The following is a 21,489-nucleotide window of genomic DNA, read 5'->3' as shown; positions in this document are numbered from 1 at the left end:
GTGTTCAAGAGAGTATGTATTCTCTTCTTTTATCAACTAACATCTTAGAGAAAGAAGGGGGAAAGTTTTTGAGAGATTATTTTCGTTCATATGCAATAACATTGGTAGAAATGAAATCCTTTCACTCCTTTTAATCATCCCACAAATGCAAAACTCAATCATGACTAACACAAAAGCTTTTACATGCATTGGACTATCCATAAAGGTGGTGTTGAGAGTGCTTACACGAAATCTTGAGTGAGAGAAGGGAGAGTTTGTCAAACACTCATTCTTTCTCCTTTTTAATACTCCAAGTCTTCTATGTTATAAAACTAGCTTTTATATTTTATAAAGACTTTCAAATACACATACACACACACACACACACACATATATATATATATATATATATATATATATGTTTTATTTATTTAATCTAACTCTTTAAATCAAATAAATAAATCTCACACAAACTAAATTAGTTAATAATTAAAAAACATAAGCACCAAACTTATAATAATTCATACACTTATTAATACACACCTTCCATCCATTTTGATCGAGTGGTTACCATTACTCCCTTGTTATTTTCGATAACCGGGATTCCCGTTTTCTTGGGAACCACTTGAACTTGACTAACCCATTTCAAGTCAGAAATGGGGTAAATCATATCTGCAGCAAGGAGCTTGATTATCTCCTTCTTGATAACTTCCATCATGGGAGGATTTCATATTCTTTGAGCTTCCCTCCTAGGCTTGCAATCATCTTCCATGAGGACCTTGTGAGTGCATAAATAAGGACTTATCCCTTTGATATCTGCTATTGTCCATTCCATGGCCTCTTTGTGATCTTTTAAAACTTTAACCAATTGATCTTCTTCAAAATCTTTCAATTGAGAGGATATGATCACGAGAAGAGTCTCGTCTTTACCTAGGTAAGAATGTTTTAAATGGCTATGTATGTGACATCCCCATTTTCACGGCCAGAAAAGACCGATTTTGTTTATGCTTTATAAAAATCAGAGTACTTCTTTTCATAAAAATGTTGCGGAATTTGTTCCCAGAAAAATGCGATAAATACGTTATCAAAACATTTTCGAAGAAACGTATTTTATTCATTTTAAAGCGTTTGGGATGTCATCGTCAATACAGAAACATAAGCATAAACAGAACTTACATTCATTTACTCTAGTGATCTACATCTCTTTTAAATCTCTCAGTGTAATGTGACTTCATATCAACGCCTGTGATATAAATAAACTGAGTGGGTCAAGTTGGGAAACCTGGTGAGTACATAGGGTTTTCAACCCACAATAATATAATTATTATGTTTAAACAATTAAACAATCAACCCAATTACCCATCCCTATTATCTTCTTTATTCTTCAAGATCTACCCTAAGAATCAGCTATTTCTCATTCATTCATTCATAAGGATCATCCTAAGGAAACAACATGAAGTCCATTGTTGCCAATGACACATTGGTCAAGCACAGCTGCTAATCTTGTCACTTAGGCGCAGCTGCCAGAATTGGGACATTTTTTACGAGGCGCTTCTGCCGGTATTGACCTTTAAACGCTACTGTCATGGTCATAAGGCTCCCTATTAGGCGCAGCTGCCGATACTGTCCTTAGAGCGCAGCTGCTAGGACGTTTACCGTAGATTTAAAACATCTACGGGTTGTGGCGCAGCTGCCAGTGCTCATCTATAGGGTACTAGGTCCACTGATGTCAATGTATACCTATAGGGCACTAGGTCCATGCTACTAATGTTCCTCTATTTCAGCTTTTATCCCTCATCATTCATCTACCCATGTTTTACCCAACATATCTTGTAGATATAAAATACTTTATACAGTTTACATCATTTAAAACATGTATAAAAATCTTTCACCAGCATAGACATTAAGTATTCAGACAATATGCACGCATAGCTCGTAAATTTATAATAAAATACTTCATATCTATATGTAAGATGAAAGGGACCATGCACTCACAACACGTAATATATATTAAATACTTCATATCTATGTGTAAGATGAAAGTAACTATGCACTCACAACACGTAATATATATTAAATACTTCATATCTATGTGTAAGATGAAAGTAACTATGCACTCACTTGAGAAGGTGGTGACTCGGTACTCGGACAGCACCTCGTTTACTTTAAAATAATTTCCTTCGACGAAACCTAGTATTATTACCACTAGATTTTAGTCTAATATTTATCGTGACTAATTATTAGTCTTATTATTATTATTATATAAGCGTTTAAACAATACTTTTCAACCACTATGTACAGACAGGGGCCAGACATAAAACACCGGAGGGCAGGACCATTTTGGCATATAGCACTTCTGAAATCCAACAACCCTATGTGGCCCTTTAAACCAGATTCCCCGTACCGCGAGTAGTTAAAAAGATATTATAACGACACTTATATAAGTCATAATAATAGCTCAAATATTTATTATAAATTTATAATAACAATACTAATTTTAAATATAAACTATATTTAAAATAGGGTAAGCATAACTTACTTACAAGAGGATTTTAGCTAGGAGTCGGGCTCTGTAGGGGCAGAACTTCGTCGCTGAATCTTTCTAAGAAAGATTCGTGCAGCGCTTCAGCGCTCACCTTACTATACTAAAACTACAGAAAGAGAAGTCGAATCACGAGGGACCGAAATGCTCGGGGGATAAGGAGAGAAAGACTCTTGAATCAAGAGAATGGTGCAAGAAATATGAGAGCCCAAGCCTCTTATTTATAGTAATTGAATTTACAAAAACTACCCCCCATAATTACTTAATGACCTTATAGTTATATAAACAACTAAACACCCCTTTATAATACTATTTTAAATAGATTTAAAGATATTTGTACTAAACTAATGTCGAAAGAACTCAACATTAGTCTTATAATGACCGCATCGTCGATACCTTTCTAATGATATATACATATGTATATATATGTGTACGTATATATGATTTATACTTTATTTTAATACGTAAATATGTCATTATAATTTGTAACTCGTTCATACGAACTCCGTTTTTGACATTCTTTATATCCATGCGTAGGTGGAGACGCACTCTACAACTTTCGTTTAGACTCCGTCGGCTAATTTTGAATTTATTTTTAAAGTTATATTTTTAACAGGCCGGGACAGGATTGGTCCGTTATAATCTCATAACTTCTTCATCCGATGTCCATTTTCGTCTCTCTTTTTATTGTTATGCTACTAATAATGAGATCTTCGATTCTCGTTTAGGTTGTGTCGGCTAAAAATCAATCGATCTAAAATTCGAATTTCGGGCTGTACACCGCTAATCCGAAACTTCGAAAAATCATAACTTCTTCATACGAAGTCAGATTTGGGCTTTCTTTTTATCGATGTTCTCAGTTTAACATATTCTACGACTTTTGTTTAGAGCGCAAAGGGTAAATCTCGCTCTATCATAAATTTACTATTTACGCTTCCCGGCGTCGTGCCGGTTCCGACGCGAAACTTCGACGGGTCATAACTTCTTCGTTATAACTCGGATTTCGGCGTTCTTTATATGTACGGAAACCTTGTGACATATTCTAAAACTTGGTTAAGATTATTTATTCTAAATAATCTTTTTGTCGAAAAGTCGTTTTCGACCCCTATTGCCTCTAAATTGACTAGCCCGGATCTGCGGGCGTTACAATGTAAGAATTTCAATTCAAGTGTGGGTGGGTAGATAATTGAAAAGGAATCTTGTTAGGAGAATAAGATAAGGCAACTTGAGAGACATCTTCTTTGTTGACTTCCAAAATCTTCACAATCTCTTCAAATTCGGATCCTAATGTATACATATCCAATTTTTCCTTCAAATTCTCACAATCAAGACTCATGTTTAGTACCATATTCAAAATATCCCCATAAGATAAATCAAACACTTCTTGGGTTAGTTTATCAATCACATCAACCTGATATAATGGAGAAATGTCACTATGGTTCCTCATTACTTCAAATATGTTGAAGTGAATGGTCTCTCCATCAAACTCCATGGTGATCTTCCTGTTATGAACATCAATAATCGTGTGAGAGGTATTCACAAAGGGTCTTCCAAGGAGGATCATAGATGATTTGGAAGGAGTCTTCTCTTTAATATTAATGATATAGAAATTCACAGGAAAGACAAGTTGATTTACTTGTACTAGTACTATAACATCCCAAAAATTATAAGGTAAAAAATTTCATCTTTAATTCAACCAGAAACACCAATTATCTTTTTTTTTCAATCATTCAAAAGTATTTTAGAATAAAAAACAGTTATTAGAGTACGATCCCAAAATCATCTAGTTGCGAAAACATGGGTGGACGCGCTACAATCAAGTCGGCCATTCCCCTTTTGAACTGGAAGTACCTGAAACCATAACCATAAAAATGTAAGCACAAAACTTAATGAGTTCCCCAAAATACCACATACCACACATACCATTGGTCATATCCCTCACATTGGGCCTAACCCACCATAATGGGCCTATCCCTCATACAATGGGCCTAGACCGACATACCATGAAAGTGTCACAAAGGCAACTATCATCTTACATAACATTCATTGGGCCTAGCCCTTTCTGATCCATGGGCCCAACCTAGCATACAAATGGGCCTAGCGCAACATACCATGCAAGAGTCGCATAGACAACTAGCATAACAGATCCTAGTGGGTCAGCATTGGTGCCTTCAACCCAAAGGTAAAATAAGGAGGCTCACGTCACAGTCAGACGAAATAAGTGCTAGCATATGTTGCTCCAAATACCAACTCTACCGATCATCTTTACAATAAATAATGACCAAAACTCAGACAACAGCTCAGCATACCCTAAATACCCTTAGGTCAACTTACTCAAAATCCTGGTCAACTTGAAAGTCAAAAAGTCAAAAGGTTAAAAGTTATCCGAGTTACCCCAACTGAGTATGCCCATCATACTCAGCTTGTAGGCTTGCGTACTCAAGAGCCACAATCGGGCCTCTCATCACGTACGCACAGCGTACGCCAATGTACCTCAGCATGCGCTGACTAACTTCACTTGTTCTTTTTAAGAGCTTATTCCATTAAGTCTATTCGATCCAAGCCATACCTAGTCCCAAAATAACATCTTAAGTCATAAAGTTTACAACTTTATGACTTTGCATGGCTAGGAAGTGCTCAATAGCAAAAACTCTAACTTCTTAACTCATTAAGACATCCTAAAACATGCATGGAGGAACACTAAGGACCAATATTACATTTTTATGGTTCCTAATATCTTCATAATGAATAAAGTTTCCAACTTTATCCATTAGAATGGTCCAAACAACCAAGATCTAGTCTTTAAGTCTCAAAGTGACCAAAGTGCATCTTTACCAACTTAATCCAGTAAGTCTAAGTCTCAAGCCTCTAGATCTAAATGAATATGATGTTTAGATGGATAAAGTTAACTTTATCCATAACAAGGTCACAAACTTTCAAGATCTAAACTGTATGCACTAAAGTGACCAAAAGCTCATAACACCAAGACTAGCTAGACCTATTAAATGTATCATCAAGATTAAAACTTTATACCTCTAGAAGAAAGATCAAGGTGAACAAAGTCTGGATCTAGAAGATCCAATGCAACCAACACTTCTCTAATGAGATCCTTTTTCTTCAAGATACACAAAGAACACTCCAAAGAACTTAAAAGACACATTCTTTTTGCTCACAAGGCTCAAACTAGGGTTAGGGTTTCAAAGGAGGGTGTTTGAGAGGTGGAGGCTGAGAATAGAATGGGTTTGGGGAAGTTAAGGAGCTTAAATAGGGATCAAACCATGGAAATAGGGTTTGGGAACTGATCATATACGCCCAACATACTCAGGGATACCCTAGTAGGCCCAACGTACTTCCACATACGCCCATCATACGCGGCTTAACCCATAAATCTCCTAACTTCCAATAGTCATAAGTTATTCGTTTCAACTCCGATTTCGACAATCTTTATATCCACGAAAAGGTATTGAGGATCTCTACAACCCTATCAAATTACTCTTAACTTAAAACACATCAAAATAAAATCCTTAATTCCTAAATGAAGTCTAATACACCACTTTTCTCTTTATACCCTTGCGCTCCAAAGCACAAACCAAACTCTTGGATCACATAATCTATATTATCCACATCCAAATGGGTCTAAAACTCTCCTCCCCTAAGGTCCAAAGACTTATGATAATTGATCTTCGGGTCACGGCCCCAAACTATGGAACAAATCAAAATAGGATGTTACAAGCACATCCTCCAACACTCCTATTGGAAACATGCTTGACTTGTCCGCAAGATGACTCTGGTTTCTTTTAAAGGTCCGACTGAGAGATTGAAAAACCGAATGTGACATCACATTGATTGAGGCCCCAAGGTGTATCATGACACTTTAAACATGCAAATAACCAATAGTATAAGGGATAGCAAAGATTATCAGATCCTTGGGTTTTGGAGGTAATTTCTTTTGGATAACCGCTGACACGTTTGAATTGACTTGAATATTTTCATTTGCCTTGAATTTCCTCTTTTTGGTGCACAATCCTTGAGAAATTTTTCATAACTTGGAATTTTCTTAATGACATCCAATAGTGGAATGTTGATTTGGACCTTGCGGAGAGCTTCAAGAAACTCTTTCTCTTCTTTCTTTTTCTTTGAGGCGGCTAACCGGGAAGGAAAGGGTGGTTGTATGACCAATGACTTGATAGGCTTATTGGATTATTTGTGTTGATAAATGTTTGGCACAACCGGTTCCTTTGGACGAACTATAACATTTGAAGGTTCAACAACAATACCCTCATCTTCTTCTTCTTCTTCTTCTTCTTCTTCTTCTTCTCTTGAAGCTCTTTTGAGGTTGCTTTCTCCAAGGGTTTTCCTAGTTTTCAAGGTTATTACACTCACATTGAGATTCTTCACGGTTTAAGATGGAAGTTTATCATGTTGTTCCATCTTGTTGAGAGCGGTGGACAAATCTCTAATTTGAGCTTCAATATTGGAAAAGGTGTTCTTTTTCTCTTATTGAAATTGTGTTTTACTTTAAGCAAGTGAAGTAACAAGTTCTCTAAGAATGATTTGATGGTTACCACTTGATTATCCTTGTTGTTGAGGTTGTTGGTAATTTGGAAAGGGGTGAGATGTTTATGGGGTTGCATATTGTGGTTGGATATGTTGTGGAAAGGCATGCTTTTGTGATGGATATTGTAACTATTAGGGTCTCATCAAGGCATGTAGTGGGTTTTGCTTTGGTGTGAATTGGTTGTTTGGATTATTCCTTCAATTCGAATTGTATGTATTTTGAAATACCATGGGTCTTAGTTGACTTTGATACCTGCCTGTTGCATTTCCATCTTCTAGTTCACTTCCAAGTACGGGACACTTATCTGTATAATTTCCTGTCATTGCACAAAGATCACAAACCATCAATTGTTGACCACTACCCACCACCATTTGACTCAACACATTAGTCAAATCCAAGAGTTTTGATTACAAATGTTAGGTGTTTCTAACCTCACCAACAACTTGTGGAGAATTTATCTTCATGCCATTTGGAGGTCCAAAGTTTCTTTTATTTTGAGAAACAGTACCAAAAAGTGATCTTATCTCTTGAGGTGTCTTGTTGAATATGTCACCGCCACTTCAAGCATCATTATCGTCTGATCTTTTTCATTCATATCCTCATAAAATTGTTGAAGAAGTAGCTATTTAGGTATATTGTGTTGAGGACAACTTGTAAACAAGTTGTTGAATTGCTCCCAAAAATCATGTAAAGTATTATTCTCCCATTGATGAATCCCCAAAATGTCACTCTTTTGACTTGATATTCGAGAGGTGGGATAGAACGTGCTATGGAAGGCTTTGAGTAAGTCGTCCCATGTATTAATGGATCTCGGTGGTAAGTTAAACAACCATTCTATAACTTCATCTTCTAATGTGAGTGGGAAGGTGGTTAACTTGAAATCATCCAATGTCACATGTTTGGGTAACATACTAACACATATCATATGAAAGGACTTCAAATGCCTGTGCGGATCTTCTCTATCCAAACCATGGAACTTGGTGAGTTGATGTATGAAACTTAACTTCAAATCAACCCTTTGATGACTGGAGGGATAAATGATACCAAGAGGTGTGCGATTAACATCTGTCACCATCATTTGGCTAAGTGTCAACTCTTGCGGAGGGTTGGGTAGATTGGGTATTTATTGCATGTAATTGGGAGTTTTCGGTATGGTGGGTATGATTATTGTTGGTGATTGAACATTTGGGGTGGATAAGGTTGATAGTTAGGATATGCGTTGTAGAGGGGCTGTTGTTGTGGGTACATAGGGTATTGGTACATTGGAGGTTGTTGGTAAATGGGTTATTATTGTTGTTGTTGTTGAGTTTGAGGGACTTGATGTTATTGAACTTGAAGAACATTGTTTTGAGGTTGGTTGTTTTGGTGGAGGTTTTGGTTTTGTGGTTATGGTTGTTGATAATTGGGTTGATTTGGGTAAGGAGGTAGTGATTCCAAGATGCCATATCTATGAGAGATTCTTAGTGTTGTTGTTGTCTTGGTTGTTAGGGTGGAGTATTAACATCTTGACTGTTTGGGTTTGGGTTGGGATTATGAGGTGGGGTTTGATTCATGGCTATGTAGTTTTCAAACGGAACGTCTTCAAATAAGTTAGCAATAATTGGAGAACTTGGTGTGGTGTCAATATCGATATCACTTAAATTATGAACTTGATATTCTATGTTGACTAGTGGAGAAGAAGAATAAACCTGGACGACTTGTTGTTTCGCATGTTTAGCTAACTTTTTCAACCTTTTTGCTTCTTTTTCAATCTCCAGATTACAAAGTAGTTCACCGGTTCTTTTGGACCTAGGCATAAACAATCAAATAAAAATAACCAATTTCCCTAAAAACGGCGCCAAAACTTGGTGGGATATCAAGTCCGCCAAGAAAATTACACCCTTTTGCTTGCAAATAAAACGTAATATAGTAGTAAAAAGGGGGATCGATCCACGGGGAAATGGTTGTATTCAATCACCAATACAATCCAATAGAACAAGTGTAATAAAACTAATTAACTACAATTAAACTAAAAAATTAGAGGGGGTGTGCTTGTTTGGAAAATAAAAGACTTGAATAACTAAAAAGCTTGCAATTAAGCAAGATGGTGAGATGCTCAAATATTGAGGAAAATTGGTCAACCAAGGAAATTCAGCACAATGAACATTTGTGTGTTTATCATTAGGATTCAATATGTAAGCTTATCATTCATCCCAAATTAGTTATATCAATCATGAAACATGATTTGCCAAAATTCCTCAAAGGTAGTATTGAGGTCGGTAAAGCCCACAACATACATTCTTAATCAAAATCAAGGATTCAATTGAAGCAGTTGAACCCATGAAAATTGATTATCCATAGGATTGAAGGAATCCTCAATTCCTGAAGGATGTCAATGCTTACATATCCATAAAGGAGTCATGATCCATAAGCTAGAGATGATTTATACCATCATAAAGCCCTTGTTCTAGGAAAATTCAATGATTCATTGCCAATCAAAGAAATAAACCAACAATTTCTCATTCAAATACAAAGATCATGATAATAGCATTAAACAAGCATAAGAATTATGAACTAAGGATCAATAACATAAGATAAATGACAATCAAACATGAATCATTCAAAACCCACAAATATCAAGGGTTTTAGCCCAAGTCAACCAAAATAAAAAGATTAGCCACTCATGGCAACAAAACAATAATTGAAAAAGTGTTTTAGCATCAAGAAACTAGCAATTACTAGAAGAATGAGAAGAATGTAGCTCTAGATTTGCTAAAAACGCCTCCAAGGTGCTCCAATGATGGAAAAATCGAAGTGTTGGCTGCCAAACCTAACCCCCAAGCCCCAAGGTGAATGATGAGCCAAATAACAAAAATGCCCCTAATTGTGCATTGCATGGGTGAGACCCCACCCTCACAAATGGTGTTGAAATACTATTGGCTATTTTTCTCCACTACTCCACCCCACTACTCAAGATTCCTTTAGTCCCTTCCACACCTCAAATGATTCAAATTTAACAAATCATCTTCAAGCTTCAAATGGATGGTCCAAGCCCAATAACAAGAGTCCATGACCCATCTTCATAAGCCCACTTCATCCAAATCTTCAATACATTAAGCCCAAAAATGGATCCGCAAAACCCAAAAACTCATTACAAGTCCATCAAGCCCAACAACAAGCTAATCCACAACCGCAACGAGACTCCAAAAGGCTACACAATACCTCATGCAAAATCGAAAATATCTGATACGATCCATGATAAAGAATGAGATAGAATATGCATTGCAATAATAATAAAAAGGGATTAACTGCTAAAATAAACTATAAATAAGAAGAAAATAAAATTAACTATCGAATATCAATACCTCTAGCCTAAATCTGAGTTAACATACAGATAACCTCATACCAAGGACCCAAAGCAGAACTCCTAGGGTTCAAAGACCTGCAACCTCCATCTGAACCATATAAAGATTTTATTACTCGAGTCCATAACAGATCAGGACAATAACAAAATCTCCACCACCGACAAATCATCATAGCCATAATAAAGGAAAATAGAATCCCCACACCCAAACCTCCATCTGCTTTGGCCACTAAAACTTTGTCACATCTAACCAAGTGCATACGTTTCTCGTACAGATCCACTCCCCAAAAAATATTAGCACACGTCGATTCTAAAGAATTAAGAACCGAAAAATGAGCAAGGGAAATCAACGTCAAATAACTACCTAACGAGTCCAAAATAGACTCAACCAAAGTAAGACGACCTTCAAGTGAAAGACATTTAGCCTTCCATCCCGAAAGTTTCTTCTGAAACCGCTCAAACATAAGTTATCGTGAAGACATACGAGACATAGTCTGACTAACTGGAACACCAAGATGGATAAATGGAAGCTCAATGCAAACAAAGTAAAGAAGAAAGTTGTAAAAGCTGATTGTAAATAATAATGACCATAAAATAAAAAACTAAGTTGTGAAATTGCGAGAAAAAAAACATTTGAAAGACTTTCAATACACAGAAAAGATGTAATGACCTTTGATAACGAAAAAAAAAGTTCAATCAACATAGTTAAAACAATGCGCCACATAAAGGACATATTTTTGAACATTTCATTTTCTGGTTTTATATTTTTGCCTAATTTTTAAATTTTGTTACGAGATGGTTCATTTTTTTTTTCATAAATTCATTTCAGAATTAGTTTTTTAAAACTTTTTTACAATTTGTTAAAATGTTTTATAGAAAAGTACAACTATCTTTTACAACATTTTGTACAATATTTTTGAACTTTTTATAATGTTTTTATAACTTTTTTACAAGGTCTATTACAACTATTTTACACTTTTCATAACATTTTGGACATTTTATAGCTTTTTTTTTTTTATAATTGTTGTCCAATTTTTTTTACACATATTGAAACTTATAAAAAAATGTACATACATCGAAACTTATAAAAATTTATAAAATTATAAGCCAAGAGTTGTATAAATATATAAAAACCATATACATAAATTCAAACTTAAAAGAGAAAAATTAAATTGAAATAAAAAAGGGTCGTATGAAAATGTAAAAAAATTTGTAAAACAAGTGTCAAAACGTTTAAAAATAAACTTTTTTTATATAAAAAAATATTGGATCATGCTTATAACAAAATTAAACGGGTTGACTAAAAAGACATCTCATTTTACAATATAAATATCGTAATTAATTTTTAAAATATTTTTATTGGTTGATATTACATTGTTTTTTAAAAAAATTGATTATAGATAATTGATTATAGGTTGATTTTTTATAAAAGTAATAATAAAATGTCTTATTAGCAACATTTAATTAAAAATACAAAATACAGCGACTAAATCACCAAAATTTAAGAAATTCAGCGACTAATTTGTATCGGTGTTTGTTGTACACGTTTTGTATAAATATATGGAAACTTTTTTAAGGTTTGGCAGAATTGAAGAAAGTGAATGGGGTTGGCGATGACCATGTATGAAGCACTTCCATGTTACTTTTCTTTCTGTCTTTTTTTACTTTTTGCATTGACATATTAGTATGACATATTTCATATTAATATGAAATATTTCATATTAATATCTTAAAATATTATAAAATCTCATTAAATGAGATTAAAGGTTACACATGTCACCATTTGATTGGATAGAAAGATATGTAAAAATAAAAAATAAAAAAATATTTAATTTCTTTTTCGCATTTATTAAAAATTCCGGCTTTTCTATTTTCCTAATCTCACAATATTAGAGCTCATAAAATACCTTATAACTTATAATTTATGTCTTTTCAGATTAAACTTCAATTTTATTTTTTTTATTAAAAAAAATCTTATAGTTTTTCATTTTTTATTAATTTGACATTTTGATTATTTTTCTCTAAAAAAAAGTTGTAAAATATGAGTGTTTTTTTCAGAAAAAACTAAAAAGTTTGAGTGATTATTTAGAAATGTTTAGAAGATTGATGGTTGTTTTCACGGAAAACATATAAGGTCATTTTCATAAAAAAATGATTAATCCAGAAAAAAAAACACAAAATATAATGTAACGCTCGTAAATTCGGGATAGACAATTAAAATATAATAAGCAATAAAAACGACATTTTTATAGAATATTATTTAAGATAAATAATCTTAACCAAAGTTATAGTATATGTGACAAAGATTCGTATATATAAAGAACTCTGAAATCCGACTTCGTATGAAGAAGTTATGCTTCTTCAAAGTTTCACGATTAAACCGACATGACTTTGCTTATTGTAGAAAGTGAATTTTTGATATATTTCTTATTAGCCTAAGTAATCTAAACGAAATTCGTAGTAATCGCAAAACCGAAAGCATGCATATAGAGAATGTCTAAATCTAATTTCGTATGAAGAAGTTATAATTTTTCGAAGTTTCAACGTAGTAGTGCGGACACAGAAATCGAAATTCAAATAAATTGATTGTTAGCCGAAACAATCAAAAGGAGAGGCGAATATCTCATTAATAGAAGTATGCCGATATAAATACAGTTGAGAGCGGACGATGTATGAAAAAATATGAATTTTAAACAGAGTTTAGCAGTTTAAGTCTTCTAAAAATAACAAATAAAATGAGAATTAACTGACGGAGTCTAAATGAAAGCAGTAGATCTCGTCAATAGCTATGCATGGACATAAACAACATCGAAATAGAGCCCGAATGAAGAAGTTGTGAGTTTTTGAAAATGGAAAAATTCACGTGCGCAGGCGCGACAAGCAACCCTTCTAGAAGCAACGACGCGGAAAAATGTTCAACTGACACATGACAAGTGGTAGATGGAGCAATGTCAGAGGGAGGGCGCGGCGCGTCTATGGTTGGTGTGCGGCGCGCCTGTTGGAACACTATATATATATATATATATATATATATATATATATATATATGTGTGTGTGTGTGTGTGTGTGTGTGTGTGTGTGAAATTTCATTCATTTCCCTCATACAATTCACTCCAAAGCTCTCTTATCATTCTACCATCCTCGAGTCCGAATTTTTTTGGACTTTTGAGAACATTAGCTAAGCTCTAGAGTAACTGAGGGTATAGAGAAATAGGCCTTTTGGTTTCGGAATTCGGTCCGCGTAATTTCCCGGCTTTCGCTAAAATCCCTATAAGTTAAGCTGCATTTATTTTATTTCAAGTGTAACTTATATTTAAGTTCATAGTCATCATTATGAACCTATAAATAAGATTTACAAGTGATTCCAAGTCATTATATTGATTGATCTACTTATGAGAATGATGTGTAGGTTGGATTTAGTGAAGTGTTTAAAGTGGGATTTCCAAACAGTATACTCTGTATACCAAACGGACCCTACCTCCGATATGATCCTACATGGTTGTTCATTACTTGATAGATATTGATGTAGACATTGAGATTCGTGAGGAATATAGACTATCATTAGTCGCCATGAATCTAAACTTTGTGACATTCGTACTTAGGTCACATCAAAGACAGAGTCAAGCTGTTAGGTGGAGCGTTGCCAAATTCTCTTGTCACCCACCTAAGTCAAATGAGTGCATAGTCCCTTTCATGAACATGATTTTAATACAAGTTTTAATTAAAGTATTAAATATTTGTCAAATAGTTTATAAATGAACTATATGCTTATTGTCTGGAATATATGTTAAAAACGTATTTGATAATATACGATATGCAAACAAGTTATGGTTATGTATGTGTTAAGATATATATATATATATATATATATATATATATATATATATATATATATATATATATATATATATATATATATATATTAACATCCCCCTCTGTCATGTATCACAATATTGTCTGCTTTGGGCTTCCGGCACGAAAACTTCCCAGAAGGTCACCCATCCCTTGATTGCTCTTTCCCGGGAACGCTTTACTGCAGAGTCCTTATGGGATGTGTTGCCCTCATGGCTTTAAACGCGTTGTGACAAGCCGATGTGGGATCAGGTGCAACTCACCTTCACCCCCCCCCCCCCCATTATTGGGTTCAACGTCCCTATCGAACACATCGACCCGTTCCCTAGCTCTGATACCATTTGTAACATCCCCCTCTAACACGTATCACAATATTGTCCGCTTTGGGCTCCCGACACGAAAACTTCCCAAGGGGTCACCCATCCCTAGATTGCTTTGCCCGGGCACGCTTAACTGCATAGTTCTTATGTGATTTGCTGCGCTCATGACTTTAAAATGTGTTGTGACAAGGAAGGTATCCACACCCCTTATAAGGAAATGCTTCATTCTCCTTCCAAGCCGATATGGGATCAAGTGCAACCCACCTTCTGTAACTCCTGAAACTCCCTCACTAAACGTTAGCTTACAGTTTTGTTTATGAAAGGTAGGTTGTACTTGATCCTACATCGGCTTGGAAGGAGAAAGAAACATCCTTATAAAGGGGCGTGGATACCTTCCTTGTCAGAACGCGTTTTAAAGCCATGAGGGAAAACAAATCCCATAAGAACTATGCAATTAAGCGTGTTTGTACGGGAGTAGTATCGGGATGGGTGACCTCGTGGGAAGTCCTCATGCCGAGTAGCGCAAAGCGGACAATATTGTGATACGTGCCAAAGGGGGATGTCGCAAATGGTATCAGAGCTGGGGCGCGAGTCGATGCGTTGAACCCTATAATGGGGGGTGAAGGTAGGTTGTACCTGATCCTACACCGGCTTGGAAGGAGAACAAAACATTTCCTTATAAAGGGGTGTGGATACCTTCCTTGTCAGAACGCGTTTTAAAGTCGTGAGGGTAGCAGATCCTGTAAGAACTCTACAGTTACGCGTGCTCGGGTGGGAGTAGTACCAGGATGGGTGAGCCCCTGCGAAGTCCTCGTGCCGAGTGGCCCAAAGCGAACAATATTGTGATATGTTCCAGAGAGGGATATATATATATATATATATATATATATATATATATATATATATATATACTTATTACTTGACATTAATAATAGAAGCAGTAGTATAGAGATAAATAAAGATATATTAAATACCCGTTGTCAATAAATACACTAAGGTAAGATAATGTTTCCTAAGTAGAGTTGGTATTAGGAGTTGAGCATTGTACTCGTACCGAGAGATAAGATAATACTTGCAAAGGAGGGTTAAGTTTAATTAAGTTGGATATTGGGTAGCATCTTCTTAACAGTATGTGTGAGATATTAACGGGGTATAGAACTCTAACATTAAGGTTTGGGAAGGTATTCAATATTCCCCTTTCTCTCCAAATAAGTGATGTAAGTCATCTAGTGGAGTATAGATGACCACCCTTGACGATAGTATGTTTTGTGGTATTAATGAATCACTGATCTGAGAGTATGGATTAAGCATCTCACACCTACTCGTAGGTACAGCCCTACCAAATTCTCCAGTCACCCACCTAAGTCAGGTGAGTGCATAGTCCCTTTCATGAACATGATTTTAATACAAGTATTAATTAAAGCATTAAATATCTGTCAAATAGTTTATATGTGAGCTACGTGCTTATTACATGGAATATGTGTTAAAAACGTATTTCATAATATACGATATGTGAACCAGTTATGGTTCTATATGTGTTAAGATATATATATATATATATATATATATATATATATATATATATATATATATATATACCTATTATTAATTGACATTAATAATAAAAGTAGTAGTAGAGAGAAAGATAAAGGTATATTAAATACCCATTGTCAATAAATACTCTAAGGTAAGATAATGTTGCCTAAGTAGAGTTGGTATTAGAAGTTAAGCATTGTTGTCTTACTGAGAGATAAGATAAGACTTAAAGGAGGCTTAAGTGTAATTAAGTTGGATATTTGGTAGCATCTTCTTAAGAGTATGTGTGAGAGTATGTATTGTGGTATTAATGAATTACAGATCTGAGAGTATGGATTAGGCATAATTATTCATCACTGATCCGAGAGTATGGATTAGGTATAGTTATGCAACATTGGTTCCAAAGTATGGACTAGGCATAGTCATTCATTACTGATCCAAGAATATGGATTAGGTACAGTCACTTATCACTGATTCCAAGAGCATAGATTAGGTACAGTGACTTATCATTGATTCCGAGAGCATGGATTAGGTATAATAAATCGAGTGTTCCATTATTTCCCCTGTTGTCTCTATTGATCCTCGACTACTGCAAAGGAATACCCGAAGGAGTGTATTCAAATTATTGTTCACATTAATCTTTCTGGTTAAATGTCGTAAGGTCATTGTATGGGATCAATATGTGAGGACTGACGAGATGAGGTAGATTGCTAACATGGAATATATCTGAGTTAATGATAACAATTTACCTTGCAGGTTTTTATATATTTATTATTAAAACTTTGTGGGATTGAAAACCCTATGTACTTACCAGATTTCCCAACCTGACCCAGTAAATTTCTTTGTATCATAGGTATCGATACAAAGGTACATGGATAGTAATCTGATGAGAGATTCAAGGAGATAAAGGCCATCAATAGAATAAGATATATTGTAAGGCCTGTACTAAATACGTTTATGCTTATGTTTCTTGCACTGTTTTGAAAACCGGACCGGACCGGCCGGTTCAACCGGGAACCGGTCGTGGTTCCGGTTCTTTCACTCCTAAAAACCGGTAGCAGCTTAAACCGGAAAAAACCGCCGGTTTTCTTCGACCCGCAGTCCAACCGGCTTCCGAACCGTTTTTTTTCTTTTTTTTTGTTTTCTTCAAATCCATCGGGAAATAACTCAAATAACATAAAATTCTCAAACCTCAATTTCGCATCCAGTACACAGAGGAGGAGCCGTTCGAAACCCAAACTCCATAACCTAAGTCGACTAACACAATCGACTAAAACACCCCCGATTTCAGTTTCATTCGACTTCCTAATCGCTTCCAATCGATCGAAGGGGCAAGGATTTCAACGATTTGTGCTCCACATTCAGTGACACAGTGAAGATTTCAACGATTTGTTCTCTAATTTCAACCATAGTCGACACTTCCATTCCATAATACAAAGGTAATTAATCACTAACTAACACTTCCTAAGTTCCTATCAGCTATAAATCTATAATTGTTTCAGTGTTTATCTTTTATGTAGACTAAAACCAATGTTTTGTTATATAGTCATTATTTTTAGTCACCATTAAAGTTCATATAGTTCTGATCAAATAAGCTTTTACCATCGTTTCTAATAAATAAACACCCAAAGCTTTGGGTTATTTAAATCACAACTCATTCAATACCAAAACATGGTATGATAATTACCTCTTTGTCATCATTAGTAGTGAATGAAAATACATTTATGTTATCATCCAACTTGCCTTCATTCCATTTGGAATATATGATCACACAAAACTCTCAAATACTTTTAGATAATGGAGTGTCATATTTTTTCTCTTTGTTCTTTGAAATATAAAGTTTGATGTAGTGTATAACGGATTGTCATTTCATGCTAAATATCACTGTCCTTGTAATATTTCTCAAAATTCATTTATATATATCTAACATGGTCAATGTGAAACAAATATTTTTTAGACCATATATGATCAAAATAAACTGTAGACATATTTTTAAACGCTTATTTAAATTGTATAGATTATGAGCACTCCTGGTTCAAGTTCCAATCCATCCGAAGAAGCCCAGTCGAATACCGTCCCATCTGGTTCACAAGCTTCTACTCAACCAAATGTTCGGGCAAAAAAGGATCCTGCTTGGAGGTATATTACTCAGCTTGATAGTGGAGGCAGAAAAAAAAAGCATACTTTTGTACTTTTTGTAAAAATACATATAACGGTGGAGGTATCAATAGAATGAAACAACACCTTGCTGGAGTGCCAGGTGCTATTTCAGCATGTCCAAGTTGTCCAGGAGATATAAAGTTTGTCATGAAAAGTTCATTGGATGAAAATGCCAAAAAAACAAAAGAGAAACATGCTGGTGTGCTTAGTGATATGTTGGGGGTGAATGTAGATAACATGTATGATGTTATTGATGATGATGATGATGATGACGTTCAAGTACTCACCCAACAATCAACTCAAAAAAAAAGATGGAAAGAGAAAAGCTCCTCATGCCTCCCAAATCAAAACCGTGCCACCTTTTTTAAAAAGAGGTATGCATGATCCTTCTCAACCATCGATTAAGGCAACATTGCAAAGTAAGGAAAGATGGCATGATACGGATTTAGCTCTTGCTATGTGGTTTTATGATGCTTGTATACCTATGAATGCTGTGAATTCTCCCCTTTTCCAAATAGCAATGAGCAAAGTTGCTAGTATGGGTCATGGATACATGGGGCCTTCATATCATGCTATGTGTGTCACATTGTTGAAAGATGCGAAACAGTCTGTACAACTTATAGTTGATTCCTATAGACGTTACTGGGCAGAAAATGGTTGTACAATTATGGGTGATGGGTGGCGGGATACAAGACAAAGACCCCTTATCAATTTTATGGTGTATTGTGCAAAAGGGATTTCATTCATCAAATCAGTTGATGCATCGGATATTGAGAGTAATGCCCAAACATTATGCAACTTGTTTAGTGAGATTGTTGATATTGTTGGTCGTCAGAATGTCGCTCATTTAGTCACTGATAATGCTGCAAACTATAAGGCTACAGGAAGATTGTTATGTGAGAAGTATCCGTCCATTGTTTGGTCTCCTTGTGCAGCTCACTGTATGAACTTGATTATGAAGGACATGTCGGAGATGCGTGAAGTCGCTGATTTGGTTACACTTGCATCGAGGGTTACAGTGTTTGTTTATAACCACAAATGGCCATTAAATTGGTTAAGAAAAAGACCAGGTTGGACAGAAATTATTCGTCCGGGTGCCACTCGTTTTGGTACTGCATTTATTGCATTGAAAAGTTTGTGTGATCACAAACATGATTTGTAAGCTATGGTCACCTCCCCGGATTTTAAAAAAGTGATTAGATTAGAAAAAGAAAAAGAAGTTAAGCTTATCATATTGAATGAAAGCTTTTGGAATAATTGTGCTATAATAGTAAAGGTCATGACTCCAATGTTGAGACTTTTACGGATTTGTGATTCGGATGAGAAGCCGGCTTTAGGTATAATTTTTGTTTATATTCTTTAATGATGTTTACAAATATATTATCATTTTATTATTTTAATTGATTTTTTTTTTCTTTTTTTAGGTTATGTATACGAAGGGATGTATAGGGCAAAAAAAGGAATTAAGAAACTTTTTCGTAACAACAGAGAGTTGTACACCCCGTATACTAACATCATCAAAAATCGGTGGGATAGGATGTTGCGTAAGAGTCTTCATGCTGCTGCTTATTGGTTGAATCCAATATTTCAATATGATCAAGAAAATTTTTCTAAGAAACCAGAGGTGGTTGGGGGGATAATGGATATGATTGAGCGTTATAGCAGTGCTGGTACTGTGGATGGTCTAACTCTCATGGACCAACTAAAGTTGTTTCGTGAGCATGAGGGTAGTTTTGGTAGAAAACTTGCTTTCGCTTCTCACAATACTACTCGTCCCGGTAAAAAAAAATTTCAAATTTTTATTAATAGTGAATTATAGTAAAAATATTATAATATTATTTTGTTATTTTGCATTAGATGAATGGTGGAAATTACATGGTGGAGATGCTCCGGAATTGCAAAAATTTGCAATTCGAATTTTAAGCCAAACTGCTTCTTCTTCCGGGTGTGAAAGGAATTGGAGTGTCTTTGAGAGGATCCACACTAAAAGAAGGAATCGATTGGAGCATCAAAGACTTAATGACCTTGTTTATTTTCATTATAATTTGCGTCTACAAAATAGGTAATGTATACATTCAATTTTTTTTTTCATTTTTTTACTTATGTGTAAAAGTATATTAATATTTTTCTCTAGGCTCAAGGATTACAAAAAGTCTTATGATCCGATTGATTATGAAAGTATTGATAAAATCGAGTTTTGGGTGGTTGATGAAATACCGGAGGATGAACTAAATTATAATGAATTGGAAAATATGGTTGAAGAAGAACCACCAAACTACGATGAATCAATGATGTTTGAATCCCAAGTTTCTCAAGGTTAGTATTTTATGTTATTCTATCAATATTTTGTTATTCTTCAATTTGAGTTTAATTTTTGATAAAATTGAATTTGAATTTGGTATTGAAGATGATGAAGAAGATGATGATGGAGCTGTGTTAGAAGAAATTGACATTGATTCATTTAGATGAAAATTAAATTGTGATTGAAGTTTGCATTTTGATACATTTTATGGTATTTTGATGTTTATGTTGTAAACTTTTTTTTTGAAGACTAGAATCAAGATGTGGTGAATTATTTTCTTGGTATTTTGTATGTTTGATACTTTTATTTAATGTTGAAAACTAATGTTTATTGATATTTTTGGCTTAAAGTTTATTTATGTATTTTTTTGGAATATTTTAAAATTTTAAATACAATAATTATGTAATAATGAAGTCGTCCGGTTCATCCATTTTTTGGACCGGTCCGACCGGTTGAACCGGTTGACCCATCGACCCGGTTAGGCTGTCGGTTTGTTGTCCGGTCCGGTTTTCAAAACATTGGTTTCTTGTATCAGTTATGACATCCCAAGTTTTTAATAATCAATGAACAAATTTATTCGGAAATACTTTTTATAGGACAAATTCCACATTTATAAATAAAATATATTTTAAGATAACCATAAACAAAAAGGTCTTTTTGACCGTTAAAATGGGGATGTCACATATAATGTCTTTTATAAGATTAACCCTTGAAATAAAGTATAGAACTAACTATAAATTGTGCTATTGACTCATTTTTACAGTGCAATATAGAGGTGTTGGGTTTTATAGAAATCAATATATCATACAAACTAGTTGTTCCAAAACCGATCAAAGTGAATATATCATTTAAACATCAAAGTAATATCATTAATTGTCAATGTGGAAAACTTTGGGG

General features: G+C 34.7%; 2 protein-coding genes across 2 annotated transcripts; both read left to right on the top strand.

Annotated features, from left to right (window-relative positions):
* The first annotated feature begins 18,150 nt into the window (after window positions 1–18,150).
* Window positions 18,151–19,452, top strand: LOC111892597 (uncharacterized). The gene is made up of 3 exons (XM_023888650.3): window positions 18,151–18,269; window positions 18,362–18,569; window positions 18,697–19,452. Exons 1-3 carry the CDS (start codon window positions 18,151–18,153, stop codon window positions 19,450–19,452), a joined length of 1,083 nt encoding a protein of 360 aa, XP_023744418.3.
* Window positions 19,453–19,455: 3 nt separating this feature from the next.
* On the top strand, window positions 19,456–20,759 carry LOC111892598 (uncharacterized). The gene is made up of 5 exons (XM_023888652.1): window positions 19,456–19,627; window positions 19,715–20,068; window positions 20,148–20,352; window positions 20,425–20,606; window positions 20,698–20,759. The coding sequence occupies exons 1-5, from the start codon at window positions 19,456–19,458 to the stop codon at window positions 20,757–20,759; spliced, it is 975 nt and encodes a 324-aa protein (XP_023744420.1).
* Window positions 20,760–21,489: the final 730 nt, after the last annotated feature.

The sequence above is a fragment of the Lactuca sativa genome, chromosome 5 (assembly GCF_002870075.4).
Source record: "Lactuca sativa cultivar Salinas chromosome 5, Lsat_Salinas_v11, whole genome shotgun sequence".
Taxonomy (NCBI): Eukaryota; Viridiplantae; Streptophyta; class Magnoliopsida; order Asterales; family Asteraceae; genus Lactuca; species Lactuca sativa.
The sequence above is the reverse complement of the archived record's forward strand: the minus strand, read 5'-3'. Positions and strand labels throughout refer to the sequence as shown.

Bases quoted from the DNA above. Each gene is read 5' to 3' on its own strand.
- LOC111892597 (XM_023888650.3), top strand. From the start codon at position 18,151: ATGAGCACTCCTGGTTCAAGTTCCAATCCATCCGAAGAAGCCCAGTCG. The intron at 18,270-18,361 runs GTATATTACTCA...AGGTATCAATAG, and splicing joins AAAAAGGATCCTGCTTGGAG to AATGAAACAACACCTTGCTG. The intron at 18,570-18,696 runs GTACTCACCCAA...CCATCGATTAAG, and splicing joins ATGATGATGATGACGTTCAA to GCAACATTGCAAAGTAAGGA.
- LOC111892598 (XM_023888652.1), top strand. From the start codon at position 19,456: ATGGTCACCTCCCCGGATTTTAAAAAAGTGATTAGATTAGAAAAAGAA. The intron at 20,069-20,147 runs GTAAAAAAAAAT...ATTTTGCATTAG, and splicing joins TCACAATACTACTCGTCCCG to ATGAATGGTGGAAATTACAT. The intron at 20,353-20,424 runs GTAATGTATACA...ATTTTTCTCTAG, and splicing joins AATTTGCGTCTACAAAATAG to GCTCAAGGATTACAAAAAGT.